This window comes from Sciurus vulgaris (genome assembly GCF_902686455.1).
Source record: "Sciurus vulgaris genome assembly, chromosome: 2".
Lineage (NCBI taxonomy): Eukaryota > Metazoa > Chordata > Mammalia > Rodentia > Sciuridae > Sciurus > Sciurus vulgaris.
Window position 1 is genome coordinate 32,727,370 of NC_136462.1, and position 21,751 is coordinate 32,749,120.

The 21,751-nt window shown below is 33.1% G+C and overlaps 1 protein-coding gene across 10 annotated transcripts in view; it reads right to left on the reverse strand.

The window, feature by feature from the left end:
• Positions 1 to 21,751, reverse strand: part of PCNX1 (pecanex 1) — a 164,057-nt gene that overhangs the window by 61,143 nt on the left and 81,163 nt on the right. For 6 of the 10 annotated variants that reach the window (XM_079127061.1, XM_079127063.1, XM_079127059.1 and 3 more), the window contains 5 exons: positions 12,807 to 12,897; positions 11,062 to 11,119; positions 9,232 to 9,449; positions 3,650 to 3,803; positions 1,110 to 1,142 (listed from right to left, as the gene is read on the reverse strand). In XM_079127061.1, coding sequence (XP_078983187.1) covers positions 1,110 to 1,142; positions 3,650 to 3,803; positions 9,232 to 9,449; positions 11,062 to 11,119; positions 12,807 to 12,897 — 554 coding nt within the window. The remainder of the gene's footprint in view (positions 1 to 1,109; positions 1,143 to 3,649; positions 3,804 to 9,231; positions 9,450 to 11,061; positions 11,120 to 12,806; positions 12,898 to 21,751) is intronic. The other 4 variants (XM_079127062.1, XM_079127067.1, XM_079127065.1 and 1 more) reach the window with 3 other exon arrangements.

The following is a 21,751-nucleotide window of genomic DNA, read 5'->3' on the forward strand; positions in this document are numbered from 1 at the left end:
AATGGCTGAATCAGGAATAGTTTGAGCATCAAAATAAGTATTAGTGACATTATAGTCCACTGAACAAAAGTAATACGTGAATCCACACTAACACATACATAATGACAGAAGGAAAAGCTATTCCTTTCAGTAAAGAGTAAACTAATAAATGTAGAAGGAAGGATGGAATTAGAAAATCACTATTTGCCAGTCATCAAACAACTGAATCAGGCAAGAAACATCAGTACCTACTAGGTGAAACAAGTTTCCAGAATAGCAGGACAGATACATAGTCTCAGAGTGTCTCCAAATACAACTTACTAACCACAAGAGAAAAACAGGGACTTTAAAGTGGAGTAGTAGTTCTGAAGGAAGTGGGAGAAGGTTTTGCTTCCCAGAGGATATTTGGCAATCTGGACACATTTTTATTGTCACAACTTGGGGGCGGGGGTGTGTGTGGCTAACTAGCATCTAGTGGGTATGGATTTAAAAACAGTTACATTCAAGAAAGAAAGCATCACCATAACCTATTCATGGAACTTATTCCTGAACTACTACTTATTCCTGAGAATGTCCTTTGTCTTCCCATTAAATAAATGTTCAAGTTAGAACTAGAACTGGATCATGTGTCATGAAAACAGTGCCAAGCAAATGACATTTTTGTGTAAAGTCACAGAAATAACAAGGTTTTCATCTCATTACTTAAGTCCAAAAGTAGTAACACCAAACTAAAGTTTTACACTTCTTTATTCTGGTTCCTAATCATTATTCAAAGCAAAATAAGAGTTCTTCCTACTTCAAAATTCTATTTTTCAATACTTACAATTTAGTATTTAAAACTTATTAAATGTAAATAATCATGAGTTTATATGAACCATATCTAACTGATAACCTCTACCTGAAAGAGGCTGTAAAAAATAAGTTACTATGCCTGTTTTAACCAAGATTTAAAGTCCAATAGTACAATGTCATCTTATTTCATGCTAGTAAATCACCTATATAATGTGTCAAAATTTAAGATGAGAAAATAGTAACGAAAATCTTAATTCAATCCAACACATGGCCAAAAGTTAAGAACTTTGATAAATATTAAGGAACTATGAGTTACAGTCATTTTAAGAGTGACTTACATGCCTAGGAGAAGAAGAATCTGGTTGAACACTCTGAAAATGAAACAGAAAGCAGATTATACTACTATAGTCATCACAGTTCTACAAGCAACTTTCAAAATGCCTGAAGTGATTTCAAGCATGCAATCAAGAGATGACCTCGGTTAATTATGTTCCAAAGATAAAACATCAGGTCCAGATACTGGTGTTACAAGGTATTAAAAATATCTCACATTTTTCCTGACTCTCTGGTTAATTAAGAGGTTGCACCTATCTAGCTTAATGTTTCAGAAATGACATATGATAGATCTATCTTATTACCTGGCTCATTATTACACATAAGCATAGTTATGGCAGAATTTTTTCTCATGGGACAGTACCTCCCCTTCAGGAAGTACACAGTAACACGGACTGGCTTACAAGAATTCAAGTTCTGTCCACAAATTCTAAGTTTACTAGATAATTTACTGGTACCTGTATTACATATCTGCATTTACAATTAAAATAACCAGCATTGAGGATGTGGCTCAGTGGTAGAGCACTTGCCTAGCATCTCAAGGCTCTGGGTTTGATCCCCATCACAACAAAAAAACATAAAATAAATAAATATATTGATTTAATAAAACAGAAGAAAAACTGAAACTTTACACATTAAAATAATCAAGGAAGTTCAGCTGTATCCTTGTAGAAGAGTTTCTGTTAAAAATGTTCTAAAGGAATTATAGTGTAGATACTTCCCAAACCATAACTTTTCTCCCACATTTCAGTTTATTTCCAATGGCATACCAAAAAATTCCACCAGAATGGTCTATCACCATCCTATAAGGTCTTTTCAACCTTAAAACTTCTGTTTCCTCCTTTCTTATTTGTCTTATGACATTCTTCTAGTCATCTAGTTTTAAAAATCTCTGTCGCCTTTTACCTTTTGCCTATTCAACCATTATTAGTATGAATGCAATGGACTAGACAAGAGTCAGTGAATGTATTTACTGATTTAAGGCAATAAAGAGATAGATTAAGGTGGCTGAACAAAAGGTAAGAAGACCAATGATTTTAATATAGTCACCAAATTTAGTGAAACGTATTCAGTTACTTGTTTTCCAGGGATTAAGGTGGAAGGAGCAGAGGTTCTAAGATTATGAGTTATGATTATGTCAAAAAGCAAGGAAACTAGGAAAGAAAAATATTAATCTGAACATGATAATGTGCTGTTTTTAACATGTGTCCAACTGTCTATCAGATAGGTTTGTGAAAGGAGTGAAGACTTTGAGATATCAATCTGGATGTAACTCATATAGAGGCAACAAATAAAATAATAAAAGAGAATGACTTCGCTGGTAAGGAACTGTTAACTGCAAAGAGGGTCAAATAAAACCCAAGAGAATTCTCATAAATTATAAATGGTTGAAGGAATAAAGAGGCAGCAATAAAGGCAAGGGGAGTCATCTGAACTGCATGACAACCATTGGGAATGAGCAACAGGAAAGAGGACATGAACATGGAAGGCAGTATTAATGGGTATTAAATGACATAGCACCCACGGAGAGTGGGCTGAGAAAAGGACATAGATTTAGCTATTGGAATAATTATTAGCACCCACACAGCAACTAAAACCACTGTAATTTTAGTACTGCAATGAGGAAAGAAAGTAGGGGTGGATCTTAAAGAAATGAAGCAGATTATTTAGTTGGCTTACTCTAGGTGTCCAACTATAAATGAAGAGAGAAAAAAGAAAAGACAATACTACAGAAAGCACTGAACAGATCAGCTGAGGTGGCAGGCTCTGTATACGAATATATATAAGATAAATGACCTATGCAAAGAAAGGGGCATTTGCTGAGGAATTGAGGAAAGGAAATAGTTTATATTTAAAGTCTATAGTAATTTTAAATAGAAGGTGAGATTTTTGATAGTACATGAGCTGATGTTTGATTCTCCCATTTTTTGAAAGCTTAAAATTAAAAAACTTAAAAAATCTTGATATTGTGCGCCACTATTAAAATAATAATAATGTGAACACCATCTTTTGATATTCCAAAAGAACAAAAATGTATATACTAGGCTTTGACATTATTATATCTACCATTGATGGACTGAAATAAATTTCATCCACAGAATAGAAAACTCAAAAGATGGGACTGAGAAAGTTATTGCTGATAAGTTAAAAAGAAGTAAATCTCAAGAAGGCAATTTCTTACTTTAAGAAATTTTTTTTTTATTACAAAGAAATAGTTTTGGGGAAACTCAGTTTATATGTAATTATTTTTAAGTCTATATTCCCCTTTTGTTTCCTACATAATTTAAAGCAAACATTCAAAGAAAATAAATCTAAAAATTATCTTACCATAATATGGTGAATGGTATGAAGCCTGCCTTTTAAAAAAAAAAAAAAAATTAGCTATAAATGGACACAATATCTTTTTTTATGCAGTGCTGAGAATCAAACCCAGTGCCTAGCACATGTTAGGTGAGTGCTCTACCACTGAGCCACAACCGCACCTGAAGCCTGATTTTTAACACATATATTATTTCACAGCGTAAAAAAGAAAATATACTGGTACCTTGAGTAGTGAGTACTGACAGCTAGCTATGACCAGGCAGAACTGGAAGACCCAGATATCTCTGAAGAAGCCTTGTATGAGAAGAATGGATCCCAAAAAGGCCACAAGAATAGCCAGAATGACAGCTAACACATTTTCCAGGATCTCACGATTTCTGTAGACAGAAAAATTTATAACTAAGTATATCATCAACCATACGTCAAAAAGGGAAGACATCAAAGTGAAGCTTGCTGGGATGTCTTTTGGGTTTGATAAATTTTTTATCATACTGAAAAAGAAACTAGTTTTATGTGGACACAACACAAATTTTTATATCCAAAACATACTATAGTGAAGAGTTCCAATTATAACACATACTATAATTTCAATTTCTATTTAAAAGAACTTTACTTTGAATCTGGCACTGGGGATGTAGTTCAATGGTAAAGCAGTTGCATAGTGGGTTCAATCACCAGCACACACAAAAAAATTTTTTTAATTAAATTCTACTTTTCCATCAGATTTGTTATAAGACAGCTAACCAATTTGGAAGGCAAATAAAGCAGATATACAAAGAAACAAGTTTAAAAGACAAAATTCAAAATAGTTTCTAGAAAATTAAAATTTTAAATATCTGTGATTTTATATGATAAACTTTGTAACCAAATTTTGATAAAGTGGTTTCATTTTCCCCATCTCTCAGTCATCTGAAATAATCCAAAAACTCACTTACTAGAATTACTTAAATACAGGCTCTTACGTTATCTTGAGAATGAAGGTAGTGACAAAGACCATCAATTCTGCCTCTATCAAAGTTGCTCAGACAATTCTATACTTTAGCAAACTGACACTGTAAAAGAAACAATATGATGCCCAAGATATAACAAATAGCAAGGAAGGTGATCTTGATGCTATGCCAAAGGAGAAAACAAACAAAAAAACCCCCCAAAAAACACCAAAAACCTAAGAATCTATCTTATTACCTCTTGGGGATATTCTATTAGCAAAATGCTAAACCAATTCTTTAAAGAACATTAAATGAAATGAAAATATGCTCAGCACATTTGCTATATGAAGAAAGGAGGACACGAAACCATGATATAGCCCTGACACAGGCTCAAAAATGAAGAGTCAAGTGATCATAAACTGATACCTCTAAAACTGTGAGCCAAAACAAAATCTTTAGTCTTTATAAGTTGGTTAGCTTAGGTACTTTCTCACAGCAACAGAAAGCTGAATAAATGATTTTTACATTTTATTCATCAATTAGTCAAAGAGGAGCTGAAATCAGCTAGAATTGCATGTCTGTCTATTTCTATCAGCTTCTGCTCTGAGTTTTGCTTACAGTTTGTTTGGAGTGCTAGGGAATGAACACAGAGCTTTGCATATGTTCAGCATACACTCTATCACTGAGCGATAGTGCCAGACCTTATGTATTCTGAGGATATATTTTAGGTGCAGAAACATTCAAGACTGTTAATTCCTCCAGGTTAACTGCCCCCTTCATTATGAAAGAATACATTTTATCTTTGGCAGTATTCTTTACTTCAAAATCTACTTTGACATTACTATAGTCACTTCAGCATTCTTTTGTTAGTTTTAGCATGGTTCATCTTTTTTCTATCTTTTTTTACTTTTGGCCTATTTTTTGTTTTTATAAAAAATTTAAAGTACATTCCTTGTAGCTGACATAGAGTTGAGTTTTGCTTTTGTAATCCAATCTGACAGTTTTTAACTTGTTGACTATCATCTTGTTTTTTTACTTATCCCATGTGTTCTTTGATCCATTTTAGTTTTTTATTAGTTTTATTAATCCATTTTATCTTTTTTACATATTAATAACTTTTTATTATTTTAGTAGTTGCCTTAGAGTTACACATTTTATGAAATTCTACTTTCAAGTGATAACATACTACTTCATACACTGCATGAGAAACTTAAAGTAGGATGCTTTTATTTTTTTCTTCCTGGATTTTATGCTATTGCTGTCATGAATATTACACTTTTACATACACATGAACCACACAATTCATTGTTATTAATCTTTTGAAATAATTATCTCTTAAAGAGATTTATCTCTTTAAGAAAAAAAATCTTACATAATTTCCCAAGTAGTTACTTACCGTTTCAGTGATCATACTTCCTCTGAGTCTGTATTTCCATCTGATATCATTTTCCCTTTGCCTGAAAGTCATTCTATAATATTTTTTGTAGTATGGGTTTATTCATGAAGAATTCTCCCAATTCTTCCTAGTTTGAAAATGTCTTTATTTCTCTTTGGTTTTTAAGAGATATTTTTGCTGGGTATTAATTTCTAGGCTGACTTCTTTTCCTGATTTCAATGCTTTAAAAATGTTGCTCCACTGCCTTCTCACTTGTATTATTCCCCAAAATAAAACTGATGTCTTTAAGTGGTGAATCTTCCCAGAAAGAGAAGTTAGGAAAACTACCCCATTCACAATAGCATCGAAAAAAATAAAATACTTGGGAATCAATCTCACAAAAGAGGTGAAAGACCTCTACAATGAGAACAACAGAACACTAAAGAAAAAAAATTAAAGAAAACCTTAGAAGATGGAACGATCTCCCATGTTCTTGGATAGGCAGAATTAATATTGTCAAAAAGGCCATACTACCAAAAGTGCTATACAGAGTCAATGCAATTCCAATTAAAATCTCAATGATGTACCTTACTAAAATAGAGCAAGCAATTATGAAATTCACCTGGAAGAACAAAAAACCCAGAATAGCTAAAGCAATCCTCAGTAGAAAGAGCGAAGCAGGGGGTATCGCAATACCAGATCTTCAACTCTACTACAAAGCAATAGTAACAAAAACAGCATGGTATTGATACCAAAATAGACAGGTAGATCAATGGTACAGAATAGAGGACACATACACAAACCCAAATAAATACAATTTTCTCATACTAGACAAAGGGGCCAAAAATATGCAATGGAGAAAAGATAGCCTCTTCAACAAATGGTGCTGGGAAAACTGGAAAACCATATGCAACAGAATGAAATTAAACCCCTATCTCTCACCCTGCACAAAACTCAACTCACAATGGATCAAGAACCTCAGAATAAGACCAGAGACCCTGCATCTTAGAGAAGAAAAAGTAGGTCCAAATCTTCAACTTGTTGGCTTATGATCAGACTTCCTTAACAGGACTCCCATAGCATAAGAAATAAAAGAAAGAATCAACAACTGGGATAGATTCAAACTAAAAAGCTTTCTCTCAGCAAAGGAAACTATCACCAATGTGAAGAGAGAGCCTACGGAGTGGGAGAATATCTTTGCCACTCATACTTCAGATAGAGCGCTAATTTCCAGAATATATAAAGAACTCAAAAAACTCTACACTAAGAATACAAATAATCCAATCAACAAATGGGCTAAGGAAATGAAGACTCTTCACAGAAGAAGATCTACAAGCAATCAACAGATATATGAAAAAATGTTAAACATCTCTAGTAATAAGAGAAATGCAAATCAAAACTACACTAGGATACCCTCTCACTCCAAGTAGAATGGCGATTATCAAGAACACAAGCAACAACAGGTGTTGGAGAGGATGTGGGGAAAAGGTACACTCATACATTGCTGGTGGGGCTGCAAATTAGTGTGGCCACTCTGGAAAGCAGTGTGGAGATTCCTTAGAAAACTTGGAATGAACCCACCATTTGACCCAGCTATCCCACTCCTCGGCCTACACCCAAAGGACTTAAAGTCAGCATACTAAAGAGATACACCCACATCAATGTTCATAGCTGCTCAATTCACAATAGCCAGATTGTGGAACCAACCTAGATGCCCTTGAACTGATGAATGGGTAAAGAAACTGTGGTATATATATACAATGGAATATTACTCAGCCATAAAGAATGATAAAATTATGGCAGTTGCAGGCAAATGGATGAAATTGGAGAATATCATGCTAAGTGAGATGAGCCAATCTCAAAAAACTAAAGGACGAATGATCTCGCTGATAAGCGGATGAGGATATATAATGGGGGGTGGGAGGGGTTAGCATTAAGGTTAGGGTTAGGTTTAGGGTTAGGGTTAAGGAGGGTGGCAAGAATGGAGGAAGAAAGGACTGTATAGCGGGAAAAGAGGGGTGGGAGGGGTAGGGGGGAAGGAAAAAAAAAAACAATGAATCAAACAACATTACCCTATGTAAATTTATGATTACACAAATGGTATGTCTTGACTCCATGTACAAACAGAGAGACAACATGTATCCCATTTGTTTACAATTAAAAAAAAAAAACAAACTGATGTCTTCCTTATCCTCATTCCTCCATACAAAGAATGTTCTTTTTTTTCCTTCCAGTTTTTAATATTTTAACACTGGTTTTCAGCAATTATGTGCCTTCATGTAGTTTTCTTCATGCTGCTTCTTCTTGTGGCCTGAGTTCCACTGAGCTTCTTAAATGTATGTTTACCATTTTTCTCAAAATTGGCAAATTTTACACCATTATTTCGTCAAAACCTTTTGTCTCCTTGTGTCCTCTTTAAGTTCTCCCACAGCTTACTCCTATTTTTATATGTATGCTCTTTTCATTGGGGGATTGGAGTGGGAGGATTCTTTTTTCTGTTTCATTCTGGATAGTTTCTATGGCTATGTCTTCAAGTTCACTAACATTTTTGGCTACAATGTGTAACCTACCATCAATCACATGTAGTTTATTTTTTTAATCTCAATGTAAGATTCATCTCCATAAATCCGATTTGTGACTTCTTTTTTGGATCTTCCACATCTCGAATGTTTTTAACGAAAGGAATACAGCTAAAACATTTTAATGTCCTTGTCTGCTAATTCTAATATCTGTGCCAGTAATAGGCAGGTCTCAATTGGCTTATTATTCTCCTTATTTTAAATCATGTTTTCTTACTTTGCACACCAGGTCATCTTTGGATGTCAGATGTGAAAACTTAACTTTCTGAGTGGTCAGTATTGCTGGCTTTCTATAAATCTTCTTCTATTTGTCCTGCTACCCCCTTTAGGTCTTGCGCTTATGACTTATTAGGTGGGTTAAAAGTATTGGTTTCCCTGAGCTAATGGTTCCCCACTTTTTAAACAAGATCTTCCTGAAGAGATAGTTTTTTCACATACATGAACTTTATCAATACTCTGCTGAACCCACTATAGATCTGAGGGTCTCTCTCTGAACAGTTCTCTCTTCTCTGATATGCTGGCCTATGGACTCCAGTTACCTTGTGACTGTATTTACCACTAAGACAGCAGTGCTAAGAAACACAAACTTCCTCTTATTAACTTTTACACATATGATCACATTACCTATAACTTTAAAATCATCAGCACTTCATAAACCATCTTTTAAATATCAGCTGTACAAGCTTATTGATAATAAAAATATATTTTTATAGAAGCCTATTAAAATTAAAAGGAAAGTTTTCAATGGACATAAGAGAGTCAGTATTTGAAAGCCCTATTACCTTAAGTTTCATCTCAAAGAAGAAAAGTAGAAAATGTTTTCCAACATGATAATCAGGTAAAAAAACTCAATGGGTCATTAAGAACACTTTACTTAGAAATAAAATCTTTTCATATCTTTTATATCACACTATATTCTCACCTATCAAACAGTGCCAAAAGTGTGAGTCTATCAAAGTTAATGCCAATCCATAGCTGGGGCAGGATCCAAAAGCGGTAATAGTGTTTAACCTTCTGGGCAGCTTCTTCTGTTGGACCATACGTGGCTGCCAAGTCAGGACTTAGATCAATGTCCTGTTGCTCCAACAAATCTGTATCAATGGTCAATAGTCTATTCAACCGAATCTGTGGGAGAGAGAGCTAAAAGAAAGTCAGTGTTGAAAGGTTTAAAATATCTAATCTAATAATGACTCAAGAGTTACTCGCTCAGCTTGTAGATTATCTCAGCTCCTGAATACTCTACTCTAGTCCACTCCCTGTGAAAACTTTATGATCATTAGCAACAGGAAGTGAACTAAAACAAAGAAAACTCATCAACGACCTTTTGGAAAGATTTTATTTTAAAAAGTGCTTGAAATCTCTAGATTTTATGATATATAATCAATGAATCCATCAAAATCACTTCAGTGAATCCTAAGTGGCTCTTTGCTCCCTGTCACATTCGTGCTCTTTTATCATTAAGCTATGAACTTCCTTGTTAGGGGCAAATTTGAGCCCTTCAACTCTCATATTTTCCTACAGTCTTCTTATTATGACTATTATTACTTTCAAAGGAGACTGTACAGGAAATTTGGTACACTACATTTCTTTTAGCTTTGGCTCATCTGTTCATCAACCAGTTTACCAGTTTTCCTATCCTCTGAAAGCATGAAATTTTATTGTCTCTGGCACAGCACTAGGCGGCATTTTGCTATCTCAAGTTTCCCATGATATTTAAAAGCGAAAAACAATAGTATGATCATCTTCTCATTACTGCTTTCCTATAGAATTACCAGGAATACACAATAGCAAGCAAGTAGGGACAGTGTGCTTTTCAAACATACAGAGTCAAGAAAACTTGCTTTCCGTATGTAACATAGTCATTTCTATCTCTACACACTGAGAGATACTTTCCCACATTTTTCTTATCATCTATGGGAGGGTTTCTCAACCTTGGTACTACAGACGTTTTGAGTCAGATTATGTTGTGGGGGCTTAGCCATCCACCATGAGATGTTTCATAGCATCCCTTTCCCCTGTTCACTAGATACCAATAGCATGCATGCCCCCAGCTGTGACAAGCAAAGGTTTCTGGACACTGCCAAATATTCACTGGTTGGAAACCACTGTTCTGTATTGATTTACACTTATGGTCCTAAAACCTGATCACAGTTCATCTTCAAGAAGACACTAAAAATTAATCCTTTTGGCACTAAATTTATCTGTATGTTTATTTATGTGCTGCTTATAAGTATTTCATCCATAATATCTTTTCCAACTTCATATATATATATATATCTTGATAGCAAAATTGTTATTTTAAAAAAAAATCCTAACTATCTCATATGGCACAATGTTTATACAACATTCATTACTGAGCATCCCACATACATAACTGTTATCCAAGTACCTAAGAGTTAAACCAACAGTTAAATAATACACTAAATCATCTTTAAAGTGAGGCTGCCAAATGGTACAAATAAAAATGGCCCAATATACTTGATGTTGATTAGTAAATGGATAATTGCTGTTTCACAAATGTGGATAATTTTAAATTTCATGATGTATAGTTTTTCCTGTTTGTTTGTTTGTTTTAAATGAAAGGACTTATGTGAAGTCCTCTAGGAGCAATAAAGATAATTTTGACATAGTTTTCCACAAAATCGACATTTTGTGACTTCATCAATTTTTCTGACTTTTATAATATCTATGTAAGTATATTTTTAAGATTTAGTCTAAAAAAATCACGTTATAAAAATAAAGAAAAACCTACCACATCATGTGGATAAAATCGAACTGAGGTAGAACTGGATACATGAGAATCCGTGTCACTAAAATAAAATGAAAGAAACTTTAGGGAATAAATAGTTTGTCAAATAGTAGAAAGCAAAATAAATTCCTGAACAATTAGATGATATTTACATTATCTTCTCTTTTCCATGAAAACTTCAAAATATAAAATGGTGTGTTATTAGAGTTGTGAGTAAGAGCAGAGTCTGGGGTAGAGTGTCTATGTTCAAATCTCTTCTTTAGATGAGTGATATCTTTGACAAGTTACCTAAGCTCTCTATTCCTCAGTTTTCTCATTGTTAACAAGACAATGGCACCCATGTCACAAGGTTCTTGTGAATGTGTTTAAATGAGATAATACAAAGAAAGCAATTAACAAATTTTCTGGAATCATTAAAGGCAAAATAAACTTAGGCATAGAATGTAACAGTTCAGTTGCCACAGTTAAGTTTGGATTTCAAATCTGAGGATTTAGTACACTTTTAGTGTAAGTAATTATTATTCTCTTGAATTACACTACACAAGGTAATTAAGTATTTCCATTCCCTCACCCCCCATATTTCCCACTGTTACAGAATCAGGTAGCACTCCAATTAAATAATTTTTGACAGGGTCAAGTCGTCAAGTCAACATGCTGACTTGAACAATCACAAGATCCTACTGCTTTAAGTGGTCCCTCAAGACAAAAAATAAGTAAACTGTCCAAAGCTGTGTTACATTTAAATAGATGTGACCCATTATTAAGTGGAAGTTCTAAAATAATCACATGACCCTAGCAAGGAAAGTGAACTAATTAGTCAGTAATGGATTTCAAAGCATGAATTTGAGTCAGATGAACGATAAAATTTTAGAAAACTGACTATAAATACACTCTAAAACTATAATTGATTGTGATAGGATCCAGATTTCTAATTTATTTCTTTCCTTCTAACTTTTTCATTACTTTACAATTAGGAGGAAAGAAAGGAAAATTAAATGTAATATATAACACAAATTTTAAGAAGTTCCTCCTGAAAACTAGTAATTAAATAAATAAATAAAACAAAATAAAAATTAATTACTTTAAAAAGCTTTTGACCAAACCCTTACTTGGAAATAAACTTCTAAAATTACATTAAAAAGAGAACTGAGGAGTCTAAAGTTAGGCATGCAAATATTTTTCTGATAAGCTTTTTTTCATCATGAAATATATAGAGATCATGAAGTATATGCTTAAATTTGAAACTGTGGGGAAGGCTGTCTTATGTTAAGATTTACAGAAAATTTTGCTTAAATTTTTAAATATACAATAGTTTTTAAAACAATCCTTTCTTTCTTCCATAGCAAAAATTCTTCAACCTTAATTCTTTGGAAAGAAAGACACTATGACAAATTATTAAAGTTAATATAAACATACTTTCAAAATAATTTTTATATCTAATACAATGATTACAGTTAATAAATGTACTGTATACTTGAAAATCACTGGGAGAAGAGATGAAGTATCCTCACCACCACCCCCAAAAACCAAAAAACAAAAAAACCAATCCTAAGTAGTGATATAATGTATTTATCAGTTAGATTTGGCCATTTCAAGATTTCAAAACATCATATTGTACATCGTAAATGTACACCATTTTGTCAATTCAGAAAATTTTTTGAAAAGTCTTTTTATCTCAAGGCTTAAAATCTTTAAACATGGCCAAGTATGTGCAAGAACATACACATTCTTAATGTCTTCCCACGTACCAGATATTAGATGCTCTTCTTGCTGCTGGTTCAAAATTCACAAGTGACATATCACAGCCACCAGTCTCATAGAGGGTAGAAGAGAACTTACCTAGTAAATAAATGAATTTTTATGAAGTCATTAGAATACTCAAAAAATTTCCATGATAAATTGTATGATTTTTTTATATTTAAAAAGTACTATAACTTTTTTTCCCATATATTTATAAAATGATCTGCATGTAATTCAGTATGGGGTGAACTGAGGAGGAATGCTAGACTGTATTCTAAAAATGCCAACATATAATCAGATATTAAGAGATGTAAATCATTTCTTTTTTCATACCAGCGCATTCTCAATTCAAGTGATCATATGAATGAATTTAATGTTTAATAGTAACCTGACCACTATTTGTAGGAGGTGAGTGGCCCTTTGTAAAGCTGCTTACATTTTGAGATAGTTCAAACTTTAATAAAATCTTTTGGTTTTGGTGTGGTACTGGGGATTAAATCCAGGAATGCTCTGCCTCTGATCTACATACCCACCCCTTTTTAAAATTTTACTTTGAGACAGCTAAGTTGTTGAGGCTGGCCTTGGCTGTGTGATCCTCTAGTCTCAGTCTCCCAAGTATCTGACTACAGGCCTGAGTGTCACCATGCCCTGCCTATTTATTTTCTTTTTTGTTTGTTTTTTTAAAGAAAAAATGAAATGCGTTAAAAGGAACTGAATGAGTTATAATAATGTTGGTATTAATTAAACTATTTACTGAATGTTTTAATTGTAAGATTCTACCATAAGAGTTCTATAAAAAATTACTGTAGGAACAGTAATTGTTATAGCCAAAGATCACTACAAAAAGATAAAAGATTTAGAAATTAAATTGATTGTACATGAATATAGATTAACAACAACAGGTCTCAAGGGCTGAGCCCAATCTCTTTTCCCCACTGAAAGACCCTGTTATAGTGGTCTCCATACCCATCTCCTCTCTTAAATATGCTTTACCCTCTTTAAATAAATAAATAACAGGAACAACAAAGATCCAGCTGGCTTAAAAATCAACTTTATAGTATAATGTGGTTACTGATAATGGAATTTACAAAATTCTGAACAATGCCTGAAGTGCATTCTTGAGGAACTATGGTGCTATACCAATAATTATATTAAATAAATTAACATAAACTTCCAGGAGGGCAATGAAATGAAGTCTATAACTCTGCAACCATCTGGGTCTACTCCAGGCTGTTTTAGTATGTAGAAGGTTTTTGTTTCACTAGTTGGAATTACTAAGTTTATAAAATGAGGATTCAAAGGGCAATTTCAAATTGATGGCAGAGCTAAACGTCAGATTTTTCCATGCCTACAATTAATTGCAAACAGTAAATAATAAGGCTTTCTAAAATTTTCCAGTAAGTCCTAAGTTTTCAATTCTGAGAAAATAATAAATATCCAAATATTATTTCAAAGTTACCCTAAGTTGTATATTTGTTGATAAATTTTAAGTTTTTAGAAGAGTGCCATATGTGGGACACTGTGGCAAAATAGGTTAAGCACAATACTTGAAAAAATAACACTAAACAGACCCCAAAATGTACAAGGATTTACTGATCATTTCAACCTTTATTTTGTTCTTTAAATGGACTATACTCAGAAAAAATACCTTAATATAAGACTGAGTACTTTCTATGGGTCATGAGTAAGAATATGTAAAAATTTATTTTATTATGGTGCTTTTTATTGTAGTATTTTCTTGGCCAGAAAAATGTACTACTAAGATAAATTTAAACAACCAAAAAAGCTTCCTATGAAATACTTAGTTTCTTTGTTATATTTTTTTAAAGGAGAATTATTCAGCATATGGATTACCTGACCTGATGTCTCTTCCCCTTTTAGTCAAGAGTCATTCAGAAACCAGATAAGTGAACAAAAATTAAATAATATAAACTGTCAATTTGCCTACTTCTTAGAAGCATTACTGGAAGTTTCCCTGGAGTGATAGAGGGGGTTGGAGAAATTATTCATGAATAAAAATTAAGTAAAAAGGCGGCTCAATTGAAATTTTAAATTGTAATATTTTAATATTCCACTATATTCTAATTCATCATGGATAACCAAAGATTGTGCTATCACAATTAAACTTAATAGGAAAAAAACTTTAATCAAAATCAGATTGCAAAAAATCCATTAGAATCACAAACCTATGTTAATTGACTAAATCGCAGATCACCCAAGAGCAGGGAAGGCCTGGCTAACGTGTGTTAAGTTCGATAAGGGTGGAATGCATTCACTTATGTGTTGGATATAAAACTTAAGTGTATTTTAGAAATCAGTTAATTCTGGATTCAATGGATACTGCTTAAACCATTGCAGTATATCCTGAGTATTTTAAGCTTTCTATCGGATTTATAGTAATAAGTACTATTCTTAGTTTTAGGTATTCTTAAGTATTAAGAATAGTTTTTATATATAACTAAAATCAACTACTGGTAGTCTAATTTTCAAATCAATCAGTAAAAGAATATTGTCATTTTACTACATGTTGTCTTTCATGTGTAGACCCTTAGTATTAAACTTATATAAATAGTTGTATTTTACATAAATACAAATATAACAATGTCCCAAAAAGCTTTTCTAGACAGAAAGAAAAGCTGGAGAATTTCAGTGGTTTTATTACTACCTAAATCTACAACTCTGAACATTTCTATACAAACCAATGACCAAGGAGTCATAAATTTAAACAGAAGCATAAAACATGTCAAAGAAAAGGGAAGAGACGACTTTAATGGAGGTGCATGATCTCAACTGTACTTATTTTCTTCCTTAAGAAGCTTATGTCTGCCTACTCAACTTCAAGAACATGTTCAGATTGTTAATGGCACTTGTCAGAACATACTCAACAGTAACCAGGCTTCAGGGTGTGATCCCAACTTAACTGCAATAGAACAATTCCACATCCTCTTTTATCTTTGGGTATGGTAACTGATAGCACTTCATAAGTACCAATTTTATTTAGAAGATAAACAAATTAGGAAAAAAATCATATTCAAAACTATATAGCTAGTCAAGCATGGTGGTGCATACCTGTAATCTCAGCAGCTTGGGAGGCTTACAAGCCCAAGGTCAGCCAAGTCCTAGTTAAGCAAGGTCCTAAGCAATTTACTGAGACCCTGTCTCAAACAAAAAGGGCTAGCAATGTGGCTTAGTAGTTAAGTGACCCTGGATTCAAACTCTAGTACCAAAAACAAAAAACCCAAAATGAATAGTCCAAGAATTGAGTGAAAAACTTAGTAATAACATTTTAAGGGGCTGGGGAGATAGCTCAGTTGGTAGAGTGCTTGCGTTGCAAGCACAAGGCCCTGGGTTCGATCCCCAGCACTGCAAAAAAAAAAAAAAAAAAAAAAAAAAAAAAATTTTAATATGCTAATATGATAATCTACCAAAGGCAGCTTCAAAAATAACTGAAACAGGGCTGGGGATGTAGCTCAGTTGGTAGAGTGCTTGCCTAGAAAGCACAAGGCCCTGGGTTCAATCGCCAGCACCACAAAAAAAAAAAAAAAAAAAAAAAAAAATATATATATATATATATATATATAAATATTGATACTGATTCATAAAGATTAAGACTATCTTAAATTCATGTTTTCTATCTTATCTGAAGTCAAACCTACAATCGTATTTGAACTTTAGATTAAAAATAAAATGTACCCTTATTATAACACTATTTTAATACTGTCTGGTATTAAGAAAAATACTTCAAATTAAATTTTATTTCTGATGCATATAAACTGGGAAGAAAGCAGAACATCAATGCAATATGCCCTTTTCATGTGAATTGTGATTGTAAACTAAAGTCATCTTATTATGATTCAATTCCCAGTTCATAATTAATTATACGTGATAGGGTGGCTCTGTTATGATTTAAGAAGAAAAAAATAGATTTCTGACAAAATACACAAGATAGAAGCTGGAATTTCAGACTAACAAAAATTATATTGGCCATAAGACAACATCTCAAAAGAAAAAAAACCTAGAATGTTTTCATTTTTGAATATTACACAAATGAATGCCATTGTCTAGAAAACTTAAAAATTTTGATTATACAAAATCATGTTTTTTTAACTAGAAGAATTTCAAAGTAACTACAGATCCATAAATCAGTAAGCAACAGGAAGATCAGTAAAATCAGATACTGACACTTGGCCTAAAACCAGATACTGACATTTGACTAAAACCAGAAATGGCAAAGATGACAAATTCAAAATAAACACTGATAAAATACTGATAAAAGAAATGTGAACATAATGGAATTCTCTAACTTGTCTTATCAATAAAAATCCTAACCACCTGACACAAAGATGAGCACACCAAGAATTTTAAGAACAATAACCACCTAAGAAACTCTAACTACATTCTTGATGTAACTTTCACATTTCTAAAGATAACTATGTATAGTGAAAGGAAGTGACTTCCAGAGGACAAATCATCTCTGGGGTTTTCCTAATCTTCCAGGTAACAACAAAGATGGCCTCTTCAATTTCTTTAATAATTTTTTTCTTTGACCTTTAACCCCTTCTGTTCATTCTGCGCTCTCAAAGTCTAATCCTGATACACAGTCTGACTTCTCACTTTCCCAGTATTACTTTTAGGGTAGAAGGGTCTACAAGAATAAAAAGAGAAAATTTATAAAACAGTTTTTAGAAGACTACTGGAAGACCACACATAACTATGCCACTTAACAAACGATGCTTACACTTCTGAGAGTGATAGGTATCGTGTTCATGATGCTATGTCAATGAATATATTATACTTTGAAGAGAGAAAACCTTTAAGATCAGTTCTGATTTCTTGGACAGCACTCCTTATTACCATGAGTAGTGACTCAGTCTCTGAGGTAACATCATGAGTTTTCAACCAGACAAAAATGACTCACTGTATTGCTGCTTAAAAGCTAATGGACTTGTTTCTCCCCAAACCAGGGGTCAGCAAAACTTCTTTGAGGAGCCAGATAATAAACATTTTAGACTTTGTAGGTCAGATAATCTCTACCACAACAATTCAAGTCTGCCACTGTAACATAAAGCAGTGATAGACAACATATAACACGAACACACATTTATTTTATTTATGTAGTTGGCCAACCCCTGTCCTACTGAGACCAAGTGACTTAGGCTTTAAAATCTCCTTAATTCTTGTGGTCAATGGAAATCATCTTGTAATCTGAAGTTTCAATGTTTAGGACCAGTACAATACTGAGCTAGATTTTTAAAACAGGACAGTAGGGAAAAGGGGAGGTAAGAGAAGAGGTTGACTTAGCTTTAGGGAACTGGTAAGAAAAGACATGGTAACAGTAAAAGACACGAACACACAGATATGTTTCACTGAATGGCTATCCCATCATCTGCTCTGACTTAACAGGATATGCCTTAATTCACTGTTAAGACTCCACTCCCACTCCCTAATTCCCAAATCAAATGAGCCTTGCAGAAGTAAATGTACAACTTCAAACTCTAGTATGATTTTATCACCTACTCACACTTCATTTCAAAGGGATAATTACTTCTTATCTTGGGAAAATAATCTGTAACGGTAATATTGATGACATGAAGATCAGTCAAACAAAAAGGCAAACTACCTAACAGAAGAAAATATTTGCAATTTGACAAACAAGCTGAATCTATGATATCAAAAGAACACTGTATTATACCTCAACAGTAAGAAGACCAACATCCTAATTTTTAAAATGAGTAAAAATTTGGACACATATCACAGAGGATATAAGCATGACCTATAAATATATAAAAAATGCCCTCATCCTTATTCAGAAGAGAAATGTAATTTAAACCACAATGATACCATCACTCATTCATTAGAGCTAAAACTATAAAGGCAACAACAGCAAATGTTGGCAAGGGCAGGTACAACTAAAACTTGCTGATGGTAATAAACAACTGTCTACAAAAAAGGTTTAGACGTTTTGTTTACAACGTCCCAAACTGGAAACACAAATGCCTATCAACAGGTGGGTGGATAAACAATAGACAGTTCTGCTCACAGTAAGCAAAACTGTCTCAGCAATAAGAACAAATACATGTAACAACATAACAGGTCTCAAGATCATTATGTGTCATGAGAAACTCAACACAAAAAGCCACATACTCTGTGACTATATTCATATCAACTGCTAGAAGAGGGAAAATTGTAAGAGACAGAGAGAAGATAAGTAGCCTAGAGTTAGATGCAAGGGAGATGTGGACTGCAGTGGGGGACCAAGAATCTTTCCAAGATAAGGGAACTATTCTGCATCTTGATTGTGGTATTTCACAGGTGTACACAGCTGATAAAACACATTGAATTGTACATGTTAAATGAATGAAATATATATCCTCAAAACTGATTAAAAAAAAATAAGGGTATAAAAGACTAGTCAGGTAAGAGTCTGAGTGGATGGTGCATGAAACAGAATGCAGTTCAAGGATAATAATCAGGATTTGGGAGAATGCTATTGGCATTTTTTTTTTTTTTTTCTGGTATTTCGTTTTAGAAGTACTACTCATCAGGAGATTCAAGGTGTAGAGAAAATGAAGTTCTCTACTCCCCAGGGACAGTTACTGTCAAGAGCATATTGTGTTATTCTGAACAATTTTTATATACATTTTATCCCAAGAAAAATGGACTGTTTTCCTTACATTGTTCCACAATTTCCCTTGTTCTCATTACTAAATAACCCTTACTTTTTCCCCCTTGTTTTCATTACTAAATAACCCTTACTCCATAATATAGGCTCATCCAATTCTGTATATTATATTATCAATTATTATGAGTTATAAATCGCTACAGTATGTGTATCATTTCTTTAAGTAGTTCTCTAGAAATGAATACTTACCATTTGTTTACAACTTTTCAAAATTAGGAGAAGTGCTACAATGTATATCCATGTGCATTTAAATTTGCAAATTTTGCAGGTTTGCAAAATTTGTGGATTAAAAGATATGGGCATTTTTGGTCCATAATTCCAACTTGCACTACAAAAATATTCTGTCATTTAATTGTCTATTTCTTCAAACCCTTCCCAACAATGGACACGACACTTTCAACAGATGAAAAATAATCTTAGTCCTGCTTTTTAATTTCCAATTTTAAAAATTATGAGTAAGATTGAGTTTTTGACCCATGATTGTAGGCCTCTTGTATTTCTTTTCTTGGTACTATCAACTTTTCTAGTAGGTCACTGAATTGCAGCTAAGCTCATGTCCAGGTAGTTAGAGATCTTCCCAATCTCTCTTGCAAGTGGAAGTTACCTTGTGACCATATACAGGACAATGGCAAGTAGAAAAACGTGAAAGGCACATTTTCCAAGTCAAGAATGAAAGCAAGCCTTGGCAACCTTCACAGTTTTTCCCCCATTCCCCTTTCAGTTTGCTGGGAAATTTCAACAACCACAGCACTCTTAATCATCCCAGCCACAAATGGAAGATAACAAAAGTCCACCCATCTACAAGAAATGGCTCTCCCTAGATTGTTATGAGTGAAATACAAACTGTTCTTAATTTTAGCCACTGATGGGGGGGGGGTAATGTGTGTAATGGAGAACTTTATCTATATTCCAACAAATGCACATATTAATCAACTTTAATTTATAATCTTAAGAATGTTTAATGTTAGAAAGAATCAATGAATCCTTTAGAACATACTAGCAAGAGACAAGTCAGATATCTTAACCAGTCTTCTCTAAAATTCCTACAGCAACTCAGGTTTTCAAAACTATTTAAAATAATATTCTATAGTCTTCCTACAGTAACAATTATAAGCTTCTAAGCATTATCCATGGATAAATGTTGGGCAGATAAAATAAAAATTATCTAGGTTTATTTTTAACTTATATTTGTGGGGTTAAACAGACACTTCCAAACCCTGCCAGTTAAAGTCTAAACTGGTATGAGCTTTCCACAAAGCAATTAACAAGCGCATACATCAAAACCTAATTACATTTATTCTTCTTGACTGACAATTCCATTTCAACATATTCTGAGGACTTAATCACAGCTATACATAAAGACCTACATAAAGGACTTTCAGCAAAATAGGAATTATCAGGAAAGATCTCAAAGACTAACGATGAGTTTAGTTATACTGGTTAAATAAATCATGATATAGTAATATTTTATCAATACAACCAATTAGAAATGATCATTCATCTAATAAATGTTGTTAGGCATTGTTCTATTATTTTGCATGTTTTAACAGATATAATCCTCACAATAAACCTCAAAGTAAGCATTATTATTGTCCCCATTTGACAACTGAGGAAACTACGGCAGGGGAAAACATCACATACATGTATACATTACCAAAGACGAGAAGAAAAATTACAAAATACATGAGGGACAGAAAATAACTTGTTCAGGTCAAATAACTAGTTAAAATGGGCAGAGCTTTGGATTTGAAGTCAGAAGTCTGGTTCTATAGAGTCCACTACACTGTCCTGTTTTTTATATAGATCCAAGTGACAAAATATTATATACCTATTTAAAAACAAGTGAAAGAAGGCACAAAATTCATACAGTAGCACAATGTCACACAAAATGATTACAACTCTATTTTAAAAAGTTACATACATGTGTACATTAAAAAGACTAGAAGAAAAAATTACAAAATATTAACAGTGGCTATCTGAGTGAATGATTATGATGACAATTTTCTTAATATTGGTATCTTGAATACCAATCTCTTGGTATTTGTAAACTTCTATTTCTGCTAGGATAGGGTTAAAAGCACTTCATAATTCTATCAAAAGGAAGTATAAGTGGAATATATCCCCTATAACTCTTCCTTCTAGATAAAATGAAGCATTTTTATTGTTTCAATAAAAATGAACAGTTTACTTTCATTTACATACCACAAGTTGCATTTCCTCCAAAAAAATAGTTTTTAAATTTCAGTATCTTTATACTAAAAAACAAACAAA